Here is a 14,198-nt window from a genome sequence, read left to right on the forward strand (position 1 = left end):
ATATAAAATATTATCATAAAATGATTTCATAAACAATCGTATAATAATCTATAATACTAATCTTATATTAAGTCTTGTCAAAACTTACATCGTGATTAGGCCACTTTGCCATGTTTGTTTTCTTTGATCACGTTGATGACTTAATTAATATCTCCACAATCTAGCTTTATTAATTATCATACGAGTTACAATAACGCGTCATGTTTAATGGCAATAAAAACAGTTAAATCTTATTGAATTATTTGCATGTGCAAAATAAGTGTCGAACATCGTCTACGTTTAAAGATATTTGGTCGCCATTTTGTTATATGTAACTTCGAAATTGTATCAAAACAAATAGCATGTTTCCACTTTCACAGAGGGAAATAATGTTTAATTCTATGCTGCATTAAGGTAAGACAATTATTGAAAAGACATGCATCTAACAATTTTTCGATTTTCATCATAAAAATCTACAAAAATATATATTCCCATGTCGCCCCACGCTATCAATGTTCATGTAAACTGCATGGTCGGTGCATGTAAATCTTTATTTTAAGTGAGAGACTGTTTCTTCTAAATATATTGAGGAACATGTGAAAAAGAAATTTCTTAAGTACAAAAAGACACACTTTGATAAATATTTGAAATATTACTTTCCGATGTATAACTAAATGAATACCGGCATGTCGTGTCGTTGTGAACCTTCAACAGTGGCCGCCATTTTGAAAATATTGCTGAGGACTGCCAAAATATGAACTTTTCAAACAAACTTCGAAGCAAAAAGTTTAATACCTGAACTGATATGGTTTGGGATTTACTTTAAATAAATATGTTGTCGATCTTTTTAGGGGTTGGAAGGATATAAGCAACAATTAATTAGTTGAGAAAATTGATTTTACAAAAAGGTCCCATTGCAATTTTGTCAAGTTTTTACGAAGATGTCAACGGAGGCTGTGTGGCTATGTCACCTCAATTTTCAAACTTATTCGAAGCACGGAATCATATTTCTGAACTGAAACTTAAAACATATTTAATTGTAAAAATTTATAAACTGTAAAACGCGGGGTTAGAAGGAAAAATATACATTATAACAAAAAAGTTATGACCGTTTTATTTATGTGCCCGTTCGCTTTCATGGATAATCTGTCGGCCATTAATAATATACAACTTAAGTGTAAAAGTCACGTGATGACCGAGATAGTTGGATATGTCGTTCTGATTTAAGCGCCAATGATGAGATTTATGTTCCGAACCAAGTATCTTATGTACCAAATAATCCGCCTGGTATCCTTAAATATAATATAATTTTCAGGTTATGGCGTATATTTGGACACTGGAACGACTTTAAATTATGATTCTAATCCTTCATATACTGTAAATGTAAGATGCAACGATACAAGTGATACGGTTGATGATATATTGACAATCGTTATTATTCCGAATCAGGTATGTATGGTCTAATCTATACTTCATTGTACACACCATATATAAAAAAAAATTAAGAAGATGTAGTGCGATCGCCAGTGAGACAACTCTACACAAAATGACACAGAAGTTAACAACTACATCGTCAATCTTTCAACAATGAGGAAATCTCACACCGCATAGTCAGCTATACAAGGTCCCGATTTTACTGACGTAAAACAATTAATACGAGAACACTACCTGCCTTATTTATGAACAAAATACTAAATGAAAAACAAATATATGATACAAATAACAACCACTGAATTACAGGCTTCTCACCGGGGACACTCACATACATATTGTGGCGGGGTAAAACATGTTGAAGGGCGACGACCCCCTCCACCTAACCTGGGACAGTTGTGTATAAATACATCATAAAAAAAAACTATAACAATGGGTGGAAAAAACTTAACTCATCAAATATAAACCAATAGAAATATCTTTGACTTAAACACAGAGTATACGTGTCAAGGCACTTATACATCTCCACATCAACAAAAAACATTAAGTACATATCTGAGAGTTGTTGCAAATTACTGACAGTTAGTGCAAAGTCTATAACAACTTATAAACATATCATGCATCTTAGAGCAAAATTTCAATTAGTGCACATTCGAAATACATTTGATTTAGTGTAAAGACGTCAATAACTATCAGAAAAGAATTATGATCTTATGCAATTTCAAGATGCATTCATCGACAAATTGTAGAGCCATTGTCATATTACAAATGGCATCATGTATTTGTCGATTCCTGAATTTTACATTTCTAAAGGTCATGCTTTTCTCAGTTTGCTCATGTCAAGAATTATATAGAAAAAAATAGCTGTTTTTTTATTTATTTTTATAATTGGAGATTGAGCTTTTTTTCAAAATGATTAACAATTTTGAAATTTATGGAATAAGAGCTATTTTTCATCATTTTATTTTTTTACAACCTGTATATTCATCGTATATAAATATAAGAAGATGGGATCTGAGTTCCAATAATATTCATCTTATGTTAAGTTGTAATTATGTATTATAATATTCAAGGCACCTGTCATCAACAGTTTGCCGGATACTGTTAGTTTCCTTGAAGACGCCAACACCAACACTTTGCTGCATCCAATTAATGTCACTGATTTTGAAGGAGATGTCATTTCATGTTATCTTATTCCAACCAGTACTGTATTCGATATTTCATTGGTGACACCCCCAAACAATGGTTTGTACCGAATTCTTTTTATATTTAAAAAAAATGTTTGAAAAAAATTCTTCTTTATTATATCGTTAGTATAGCAGATATATTTCGATTTGTCACAAATAATATAAGGATGTAATACAGTATAGATAATCATTCCTTATCAAAATTTGACTTCAAAATTGTTTGATCTAGTTCCTATTCGCTTTTGTCACTACCGTAAAAAATTATCGACAGAGAATAATTATACCGGCCATCATAATACATGTCTATTGTTTATCTTTCTTAATATCAGAGGCGGGATTCAGCTGGCCCTTAAACAAAATGTGTACTACCTGAATGAAAATAGCGGTCACATCAAACTCTAAAACTTATTATTGGACTAAAAAAAACATACAAATCTAATAAAGACCAGATGCGACTGACTTGTGAAAGACGCAAAAATGCCGCAGGGTTACCGGAATGGTTGATCTGATAGTTTAATTCTGCTTTAACGAAGTTTTAAAAATAGTATATATGATCTAAAGCGTACAAAATATAAAACATGATTTTCAAATAATAAATACGAGTAAAATGTTTTTAAAAGAAATTTTGAATTTGAATTTTATTTAGAATATGGAATATACCTAATAGGAGGGACAACTCTAGATTACGATACGACACCCTCTTATTCATTTACAGTAAAGTGTGAAGATCAAAGACGAAATGATACAGCTAGTTTTATCGTTAATTTAATACGGAATACAGTAAATATCATTTCTACATTTAATGCTTACAAATGATTTCATCTTATATTGTTATCAATGGTAGTTTTATCGAAATCTGCATCAACTGTTTATCTTATCACTCTTAAATGTATATTTAAAAACTTTTGCAGACAATAGATAGTTACAATTAAGATGGTAGTAGTTTCGGGATGTGTTAACCTTAGTAATCAATTAAGTAGAGACAAATCGAGTCAATAAACAAAAACCTGAAGGAATCGCATAAATTAAAGAAGCGCTTGTGTGTGCATCAAAAGGGTAAGCGTCAACTGATTTTTTGCATGCGAAACCAAACTGAATCGAAATATCACAATCGGGAAAAGGAAGAATTTTCAAAACAGGGTACCAAAAACATAAAAAGAAAGAGCTAAAATCGACTATTTTGAACGACGAATCTTATTATTATCAAACAGGCATTGAAAAATGTAATTGTAATTGCTCGAGTTCGATATCATCTATATTTATGTCTGTGTTTACATCAGGTTATGTGTACATCGGCAGTCCTCGAAGGTCTCACCGATATTTAATTAGATAGTTGTTCCACAATATTCAAGCCCATGCATAATTAATTGTAATACTATATATATCTTTTTATTTGGATATACGTTTTAATATGTTATAAATCAAAGGCGAGAATTTGAGACAAATCGCTGAACATTACTTAGACAGCCAATGCCCCTTTACCTTAGCTTATGATTTCTTATAATAGATACCTTCAATTAAGAAGATAGTAGTTTCGCAATGTTTAAAAAAAGAGGGACGAAAGATACCTAAGGGACAGTCAAACTCGTAAATCTAAAACAAACTGACAACGCCATGGCTAAAAATGAAAAAGACGAACAGAAAAACAATAGTACACATGACACAACATAGAAAACTAAAGAATAAACAACACAAACCCCACCAAAAACTAGGGGTGATCTCAAACCTAGTAGATCGACTATCCAGAGACATATCAGGGTAATCAACAACAAAACCTGAAGGAATCGCATAAACTAAAGTAGGGATATTACTAACGTCCAAAAGAACAAGCGCGAAATACTATGCATGCATCACCAGCCTTATGAATCCAGACAAAGTCAAAATTTCACAATCGAGAATAGGATGAATTTTCAAAACAGGATATCTAAAGCTAAATATAAAGAAAGGGAATTATATATATTCAACGCCGAATCTAAACCACATATTCTTATATATTACTCTAAAGATTAATATTTCGTCATGTTTTCAAACATGTTAATCTATTGAGAATTGTGTGTTTGACAGACATATTCTAAAGGACAGCTCTTTAATCGAAATGTTTTCGAGTCGTCTCCTTATTCTATTTAATTTTTTATGATTTTTACATTTTAAACAGACTAAAGTTTTTCAATATTCTAATGCTTCGTATTTCTTTCTTTTTGTTCTCTTTTTTTTTAAACAAGTATGTCTGAATTTTATTTCTTTTACTGTCCAATAATATCATTGATATCAGATTTAAATTTTTTAAGTCACACTATTTCATTGTAGCCCCCCGTAATAAATAGCTTGCCATCTACAGAAAGTATATCAGAGGACTTGATAACAAAGACATTGATACACACATTGAATGTTACGGATGTTAACACAGCAGATATCATCACTTGTGCATTGAATTCACATACAACTTTATTTGAAATAGGTAAAACATCTTTAGCTTTTTCATTTATGTAATTTTTATTGACTAGTTTTTTTTTTTTTGCTTGTTGCCTTGTTGCAGTTGTTCATCAAACATCTCCCTAGAACTACATGAAGCGTATCATTCCAATTCATGTGTGATTGCTAGTTCTGCACTAATTCAATTTCAAAATGTACTTCCGGAACTTTCAATCGCAAACCGTATGCCCAAATATTGTGTCGGAGTTTTGGCTCGAAACAAGTCTATGTAAAACAGAAATTTCAGGGTTAGCAAAACAGAGAACCGTTACTTTCGATAAAAGTATCTTTAATTTCAAAGTAAATTTTAAAAACCAATTTTCATGCCTGACAATGTATTTTGTTTTGTATTAATGATTACTTTGAAATAAAACGTCTATTTTGATCATTTTTATGACCCACTGGTTTTTGTTTCATAATAATTCCGTAGAACTACAACAACATATATATTTTGCTACTCTTGTTATGCTGTTTCAAAATGTCAGTTCTGTTTAGAAGATGCAGGAATAGTTTAATTCATGTATTAAAAGAATAAGACACTCAATAATTTAAACGAAGAAATCTCAGATTCCTATGATGATATTCGTAAAATGCCTCGTGAAAGAAATTCAATTTTACAGGCATTAACTCATGTCAGTGTTTTGTCCATTATCCAAACCATTCCTTTGCACTTAGTAACACACGTGATAACTCATATCAAAGCAAGAAACTATAACCTCATTTTAAAATGTGTGTATTGCATAAATCGCTTGAAAGAATACTAATAGCTAAATTGTTTTTAAATTACTATACATTGTGTATTTCGAAATATATATTTGCCAAATGATTAATTAGTTTATTGACAGCTGAAAGCTATGACCGAATATGACTTAAAGCGTTTATCGTTTCAAAATTATAAATCAATTGATTCGTAATGAAAAATTTCAAATGAATCATTGTTTCTAATTACTTCTGTTTTTTTGTAGATGGTTACCGAGTTTTCTTGATCGGAGGAACAACTCTAAACTACGACGTTACTCCGACTTATTTACTAGATATAGAATGTGGTGATCATAGAAGAAACGTATCTGATGTACTCACAGTAAATCTCATTCGTAATGAGGTATGGTAAATATGAATATGCATACCCTTTAACCGGATACCGGTAATGCAGATGTTAGGTTACACAGATCAATGTATGCTGAACACGATGGCAAACTTCTCTTTATTGCAATGCCAATCGGAAGGGCAAACAAAAATTTGCTATACACGGTATCAAAACAAGAAGTTTCGAATAGCTTGTGAGAGTACAAATCATATATCATCTGCAGTAGTGGTAGACGGTGTATTCCTGTGTTACTAGTTCGATAAAATCTGGTTCAACTGTTCAACTAACAAAGATAAATCATCAACACAACCCGTAAGAACAGAACACAAATATACAACTTTAGACACTTACCTACCAGATTCTGAATCGATCAAAACATACGTAATATATTTCGTAATATCTGGTATTTTAAATCTGTGCTCCATTTCATAATTTTAGCCACCATCAATTGTAAACCTACCAATGAGTTGTGAGATACCAGAAAGCATCACCGCAGAAAGTTTATTGTATACCGTATCTGTTACAGACCCAACCAATGACACAGTAACATGCACTTTGACAACAGCGACTAATACATTTTTTCTCCAGTCTGGCTCAAGTCAGTTTGGTATGTAACATGATTACTTTAATGCTATAGACGCTAATGTGTTTACATGGAACACATTTTCAGCGAAAGGGTAAAAACATAACGGAAGGGCGTTTATTTATTATTTTACATAAATATCATCAAATAGGTTTTCCAATTTTCACAATTTAAAAATTAAGACGCATCCCACATTGTTTTTGGTTTGTTTTTGGGTTGTTTTTTTTTGGGGGGGGGGGGGAATTGTCTTTACAAGTATTAGATACATAAAGGATAACTTTAAATACTTGTATTCGCATAGTGCATTTACATTATTTCATAAAGAAAATCCTTTACAATGAAAAAATACATAAATACAGGAATTTAATATCATAACGATTTAAGCATGCATATATTGTAAGGTTCGAATTTTACGCCAGTTAAAAATTATAAGAAGACTAAAGATGAAAGTAAACACTACAAGATATGCTTACGTTGACATTACGTTTCAATTGATGAATAATAAAAATATATATATATCTATACTATTAAACGAGAAGACCTCCTTTTGTGTGTCGCTTCTCTTCTTTCCACAAAAAAAATAATCATCATGCCTCTGTGTCCTTTAGGTATAGTGCATAGTTGCATTTGTCATCCATTCATATGAATGAACTCATCATAGATACCAAGACTAAATTTAGTATATACGCCAGACGCGCGTTTCGTCTACAAATATTCAGATTGAGTTATTTTGGAAGAAAAACGAAGAAAGAAATGTCCGTATATAGTGTCCGTCGTTGGACGAAATTTTAAGTCAGGTTAGACTTTCGGTTTGCGTTTTTATGCCCCACCTACGATAGAAGAGGGGCATTATGTTTTCTGGTCTGTGCGTCCGTTCGTCCGTTCGTTCGTCCATCTGTCTGTTCGTTCGTCCGTCCGTCTGTTACAGTTCAGATTAAAGTTTTTGGTCAAGGTAGTTTTTGATGAAGTTGAAGTCCAATCAACTTGAAACCTAGAATCATGTTCCCTTTGATAAGATCATTCTAATTTTAATGCCAAATTATAGTTTTGAACCCAATGTCATGGTCCACTGAACATAGAAAATGATAGGGCGAAGTTCAGGTTAAAGTTTTTGGTCAAGGTAGTTTTTGATGAAGTTGAAGTCCAATCAACTTGAAACTTAGTACACATGTTCCACATGATATGATTTTTCCAATTTTAATGCCAAATTATAGTTTTGACCCAATGTCATGGTCCACTGAACATAGAAAATGATAGTGCGAAGTTCAGGTTAAAGTTTTTGGTCAAGATAGTTTTTGATGAAGTTAAAGTTGCATCAACTTGAAACTTAGTACACATGTTCCTCATGATATGATCTATCTAATTTTAAAGCCAAATTATAGTTTTGACTCCAATGTCATGGTCCACTGAACATAGAAAATGATAGTGCGAAGTTCAGGTTAAAGTTTTTGGTCGTGGTAGTTTTTGATGAAGTTAAAGTTACATCAACTTGAAATTTAGTACACATGTTCCATATGATGTATGAATTTTAATTCCAAATTGAAGTTTTGACCCCAATTTCATGGTCCACTGAACATAGAAAATGATAGTGCGAGTGGGGCATTCGTGTACTATGGACACATTCTTGTTCTGTTTACCTTGAACATACATATACTACGAATAAAGTGTATTTTCTATCTGATATCACTTTCAAGTTTACTATCCACGGCGGTTACAGAGTTTATTAAATAGAGAGGGTCTGTACGATACAATACGATCAATGACCGCTGTGGATCGATTAGTAAACTGAGGATTGAAAGTAAAAAGCAATTACACTTTATTTATAGTAATGAATGTTCATTTTATACATAAGAGCGCTAAAATGATTCATGTGGTATTAAAACAATTAGAAAAAATTAAAAGAAATGGGAATTTCGGGGGAAAAAGGAGGACCCGGGCTAGATAAACAATTAACCTGTCCCAAAGTACCTATAACTTTTGATACCTTTTCTGAAATTCTCCAGTCATTAAATTTTTTACAAAAATAATTGATCACACAATAAGAATATGTTGTATGATTGCCAATGAGATAGCACCCCAAAAGAGACCAATATGACACAGACATTAACAACTGTAGGTCAATGAACGAAAACAAATATGTACTAGTAACACAAAATAAAACGACAGCGACTGAATTACAGGCTCCTGACTTGAATGTTTATAATTATATACTAAATGTATGTTCATATTGAAATTTATAGAAAACAAAAAATTGGGAATTTTGAAAATAAAGGATGAGATATAAAAAAAAATCTATCCCTAAGTACCTATGACTTTTGATACTATTCCTTAAACTCTACAGTCATTAAATATTTTACAAAATTCTTCCTACAACACTGTAAATACGTTCAACCACGCTCTGAATGCCCGCAATTTCGCGGATGTGTTCTAGTTATGTTTGAAACAAAACAATATATTATGCATTTCATATTTTGGAACGCCTATATTATTAATTTATGTTACAATTACCCGTGAAGCATCCAATTAAATCATATATACTAATAGCAAACGTTCAACACAACACACAAAGTACGTTCTTGGTAATTAACTCATTATACATTACAAATAAACGCATTTGTAAGCTTTATTTCTAAACAGTATGAGGTAGCTGTGGTGAAAAGTAAGGTCGCATATTTCCTTGAGTGTCGCAGTTTTACCCGTTTTGTTTATGATATAAACAGCAATGCAAGTCGATCGAATGCAATCTGATCGCTGGCCGCTGGTTTATATTATTGCTGTCTTGAACATGTTGAATGAGTCGGTGTTGTATGGTACACTTTTCCAAATATCAAGAGCGATATGCACAATATTGTAAGACTGCTGAAATTTTTGATAGAAGTCGCATTCATAGTTCGAACAGTTGTGTCTGCCTCATAACGTAGGGGTATAATTTTATTACCTCTGAAAACTAAATCTGGATAATTCATCAAAATTGTTTTTACCCTACCACATATTTTAAATTGAAATTAAATTACAAATTGAAACTGTCCAACACCCTAAAATACAGAAAAAAGATGCAGATATTGCCCTAAAGCTATGTATAGATTTACTAACCTTTGCCAGTTAATCACAGTCATACGTATCTTTTCTGTTTTCTGTATGTTGATATTCACCGCTAGTTGTTCCTCTAAACTATATCATAGTTTACTCCATAGCTGATACAGTTAACATAATTCTGATAAGGAGTTGTATAAGCTAAATACAAAGTTAGTTTACCAATGTTCAATTGATTAGTCATAGGTTCATGTAAATAATAAAGTATCATGTAAAACATGTCTCAATATTATAAAAGATTCGGAAAGGTTTTCCCTACATATGTAATGAGAGTGAGACTGGAAAGCATAGTATATCTGACATGAATCAGTAGGTAAGAGAATCTTGATTGCACACATTATATTTGTTTTACCAATCAGTTAACAACCTATTTTTTCTGATATACAAAATGCATGAAGAAAACTGTTGTTTATTTTGTTTAACCTAGTTTATGAAACATTACAGCTTCACAATTGTTGCTGACCTCTGAAACCGTTTTTTTTTTTATGAAACTAGGATTATAATTTACGAACAATGTATTATATTCAACAGAAACTGATATCTATGTTAGAGGGAACCAAGCTTTTGACTATGACACCTTGAATCGATACACATTAGGCATAAAATGTGCTGACCAGCGAAGAAATGATACATCAGAATTTTATATATACCTGCTTCGTAATATGCCGCCATACTTTACAAATCTTCAAGGTACTTTTTGCTATCACTAAATGTAAAATGATATTTCTTTTATTCAAGGCATAAAATAAACTTGTACTACACAATAGTATTTACCCATTATTGTATTTTGAACAGAACGTTATAAATTAAGCTCTGTTGACAAGGGGATGATACCAAGGTTACAATCAAAATAAAATAAAAAGAATGTTATAAAAAGGCAATATCATGACCCAAATTGAGTCCTTAATTAACTCTGATACCAGTAGCCGTGGATGGATCAACAGTTCTGTTGTAATATGAACACCTGCATTATTACTTCTATTTGAGACGGTTAATTTGGAATTTAAAAGGTGTGGAGTTAGACAGTTTTTTAATTTTCTTAGCAATTACTACAGACGTGTTGCATCAGCTTCATGATCTGACCACATACCGAGCAATTCCAAAATTATAACAATAACCTGTCAATTAATTTATACATTTATCTAGGTTAATTAGTCACTAGTTTGCTATACCCTAAACACTTTGACAAAACGAACGACCCAATATTGTATTATCGTTCGAAAGATCACCTTGGTGTCCATTTACACATTTATATGCTCAAGTCACCCTTCGGAACCCTATAATTAAGAAATTGGAAAATTAGCAGAAATGAAAAACGAATTTGTAACCTGTTGCTTTCTTCTTTGTCTGCAGCTAAAACACCAGTATCGGCACAGACAGCAGTGACTGGTCAGGTTGTATACAGTGTTACAAGTGTAGATCCAGAGAGTGACAATGTACAGTATACAATGACATCCAGCAGTGCATCGGCGCCATTTTCAATAAACCAGAACAGTAAGTTAAACATTTTATAATCAGTTGTTTTTTAGGTATCACATTATACTGATTTGCCATGATTTTATAATGCGTTCTCAAGATGCGACCTTACACCGCCCGATGTTAAGACAATAACAATAAAAACCAAGGAGTAAAGTAAACAAAGACTCACAAAACCAAAGGACATTTACATCAACAGTTATAAATAATAATTAAGAAACAACACAAACTCCACAAAAGACCGGGAGTAAAATCAGGTGCTCCGGAAGGATAATCATCTCCTGCACCGTATATGAAGGTTAGGGAGAGGGTTTGACGCCGCACACATGTTTTGTAAGTGCCTCTCAAGTCATGAGTCGATAACTTCGTGCTACCTTTTCAGTTGGTGGATGATTGTTTCATTGGAATCATATATTATTAGTATAGTATTCATTACAAAAGATGGGACGAAAGATACCAGAGAGACAGTCAAACACATAAATCGAAAATAAACTGACAACACCTGGCTAAAAATGAAAGAAGACAAACAGACAAACCATAGAACACATGACACAACATAGTTACTGACTAAAGAATAAGCAAGATTTTTTCGAATCTTACTGTTCAAAGAAGCCATGCTTACAATTTGTGTTACATATTCAGTGAAAAGGTCACGAGAGCTTATGTTTCAATTGTTTTTGAATATGCAAAATCCAAAAAATTGTTATCTTTGACTTGCACGTTTTTCGTATGGATAATTCTAACAGTTGGTCACGAGAAGAGACAACCAACATAAATCATAAGAAAGGTGGCAATGAAAAACCCACAAGATTTAAAGAATAAATATGATTAGACAAAAGACAGTTATATATATAATACTAAACTGCCCACTCAGTTATATATATTTCAACACTGAAACTTAACGTAAAGCAACATGATTCAAACCAGGAATTAACAAATGTTCTAAATATATGTCGCACGGGAACGGTCGTCCAAACTATGGTGTCTAAAAATCACCAAAAATCTTCTGAAGAGATGATATAAATATACATTTAAGAACTCTCGGTTTTAAATTTAAGTTTCTAATGAAAACTAATATATCTGGATTTGTAAACGGGGTGGGGGTATCACAATGAATAATACTATATATGAGGAACCTAGGCAAACAGGCTCGTCACAGTAGATGACACATGAGATAGCTTTTCATATTTTTTTGAAGCAAACCATAAAAAATAATGTTTATATTAAGATGAATATGTCACTTACAAATATGTATATAAAAAAAAAAGAAGCAGCAACCCGTCAGAAAAGACAACTGAATAAAGCATATAAAGAACTTAGTTGTAAATCAATCATAACAGAGAAGTTTTATTACAGAGTTAGTGTAGCTTTTGCATGCTACAAACGTCAAATTCGATAAACTTCACTTATGGAATTGTTGTTTAAAATGACGACAGTCATCTTCGCTAGCCAAGGGTTACGATCTACCTCCATCATATCCACCCTTGGCGGATTGAGATAAAATTTCAGAAACACAAAGTTATGATTTTCATTGGTTGCAGTCGTAACTGACTGATTCCAATAAAAAAAAAAAGTGCCAATAACACGATCACGTGTAAATGTAGAAAATGTAGGTAAACAATTACCAACGTGTTGATTGTGCAAAAAGTCCCAACACCTCAAAACATACGATGATATTTAGTGAAAATTTAATCAACTAATAGAAGTTTCTAAGTATGTTTCTTGCACAAATGTTGGAACGTCAACATATATTTTCGTTTCTGTCTCACTTAATTCGTAGACTCTAGATGCTACCGAGTTTTCACCTCCACACTGAAGAGAGGGCATGTGCTCTCATTGGTCAAACATAAGTATTCGGAATAGACGTAACTTTAATCAACCGATAGATGCCGCAACATTGTTATCACAAAGCTTGCTTAATCTGCCAAGGGTGGAGAGGAGGGAAGAGGGTCATAACTCTTAGCTAGCGAAGGTGGATGACAGTATAAATTGCAACGCAGTTAACTGTAAATAAACATACAATAGTTATAATCTAACATATGATACAGATCATGAAATTTTAAAGGGCCCTTGCTAAAATCAATTTTTCAATAACTTTTATACAGATGAAAACCACGCAAACAGGGTTTATTTTGCTGCCGAATATATAATTCTTACCATAATCTTGATATAACATAAGAAAAATAGAACATTTTATTGTATCAATTAACAAGAATAAGAAGAGAGAATAAAATTATGACGATTGTATACGACCATCTGTGAAAAAGGAATTCTATACAACAAATATTGTATTAATATTTTTCAGCTGGTGAAATATCTTTGAGTCGTTCAATAAACACTGAGTTGTCAGCCGGATATGAGTTATATATAAATGCATCAGATGGCAGAAACAATGCTGCATCTAGAACATTATCAGTAAGAATTACAGGTAACTGATGAAGAGTTTCATCTTTGTTTTTTGTCGATTTTTACGCATTAGGAAACAAAAATAAAGATAATTGGTAGAATTCTGAAAGATGGTTTTGAATCAAATAAACTACCGTCATGAAACGCTCACCATTTGACGCCATTTTGTCAGAAATACGACAAACTGACTAAAACCACATTGAAGCCTTTTTATTGTTTTTGAAAATGTAGGTTTCTTTCAAACCTTTTAGAAATTCAAAATGTAATCAGTTGAAATTTAGAACAAGTCTTGAATTTTTAAGTGATGCTATAATTCAGAAGAGCATTAGTTAAGCACAAAATAAGCTAAAATTGTTGGTGTATTATGAAACTCTTTTATAAGATATTTTATTTTTTCTAAAAGCGAAAAAAGGTTGATTATAACTTTTACCTTATAGTTAGCATTGATATTATTTGAGTCTCCAATGGTAAGAATGTTTGCAGA

General features: G+C 32.1%; 1 protein-coding gene across 1 annotated transcript in view; it reads left to right on the top strand.

The window, feature by feature from the left end:
* LOC134698846 (protocadherin Fat 4-like) overlaps positions 1-14,198 on the top strand; it is a 50,916-nt gene that overhangs the window by 30,151 nt on the left and 6,567 nt on the right. The window contains exons 9-17 of the mRNA XM_063560551.1: positions 1,295-1,428; positions 2,484-2,655; positions 3,244-3,377; positions 4,905-5,055; positions 6,035-6,171; positions 6,595-6,763; positions 10,364-10,522; positions 11,186-11,326; positions 13,614-13,736. Of these exons, the coding sequence (XP_063416621.1) occupies positions 1,295-1,428; positions 2,484-2,655; positions 3,244-3,377; positions 4,905-5,055; positions 6,035-6,171; positions 6,595-6,763; positions 10,364-10,522; positions 11,186-11,326; positions 13,614-13,736 (1,320 nt within the window). The remainder of the gene's footprint in view (positions 1-1,294; positions 1,429-2,483; positions 2,656-3,243; positions 3,378-4,904; positions 5,056-6,034; positions 6,172-6,594; positions 6,764-10,363; positions 10,523-11,185; positions 11,327-13,613; positions 13,737-14,198) is intronic.

Source organism: Mytilus trossulus, chromosome 1 (assembly GCF_036588685.1).
Source record: "Mytilus trossulus isolate FHL-02 chromosome 1, PNRI_Mtr1.1.1.hap1, whole genome shotgun sequence".
NCBI classification, from domain to species: domain Eukaryota; kingdom Metazoa; phylum Mollusca; class Bivalvia; order Mytilida; family Mytilidae; genus Mytilus; species Mytilus trossulus.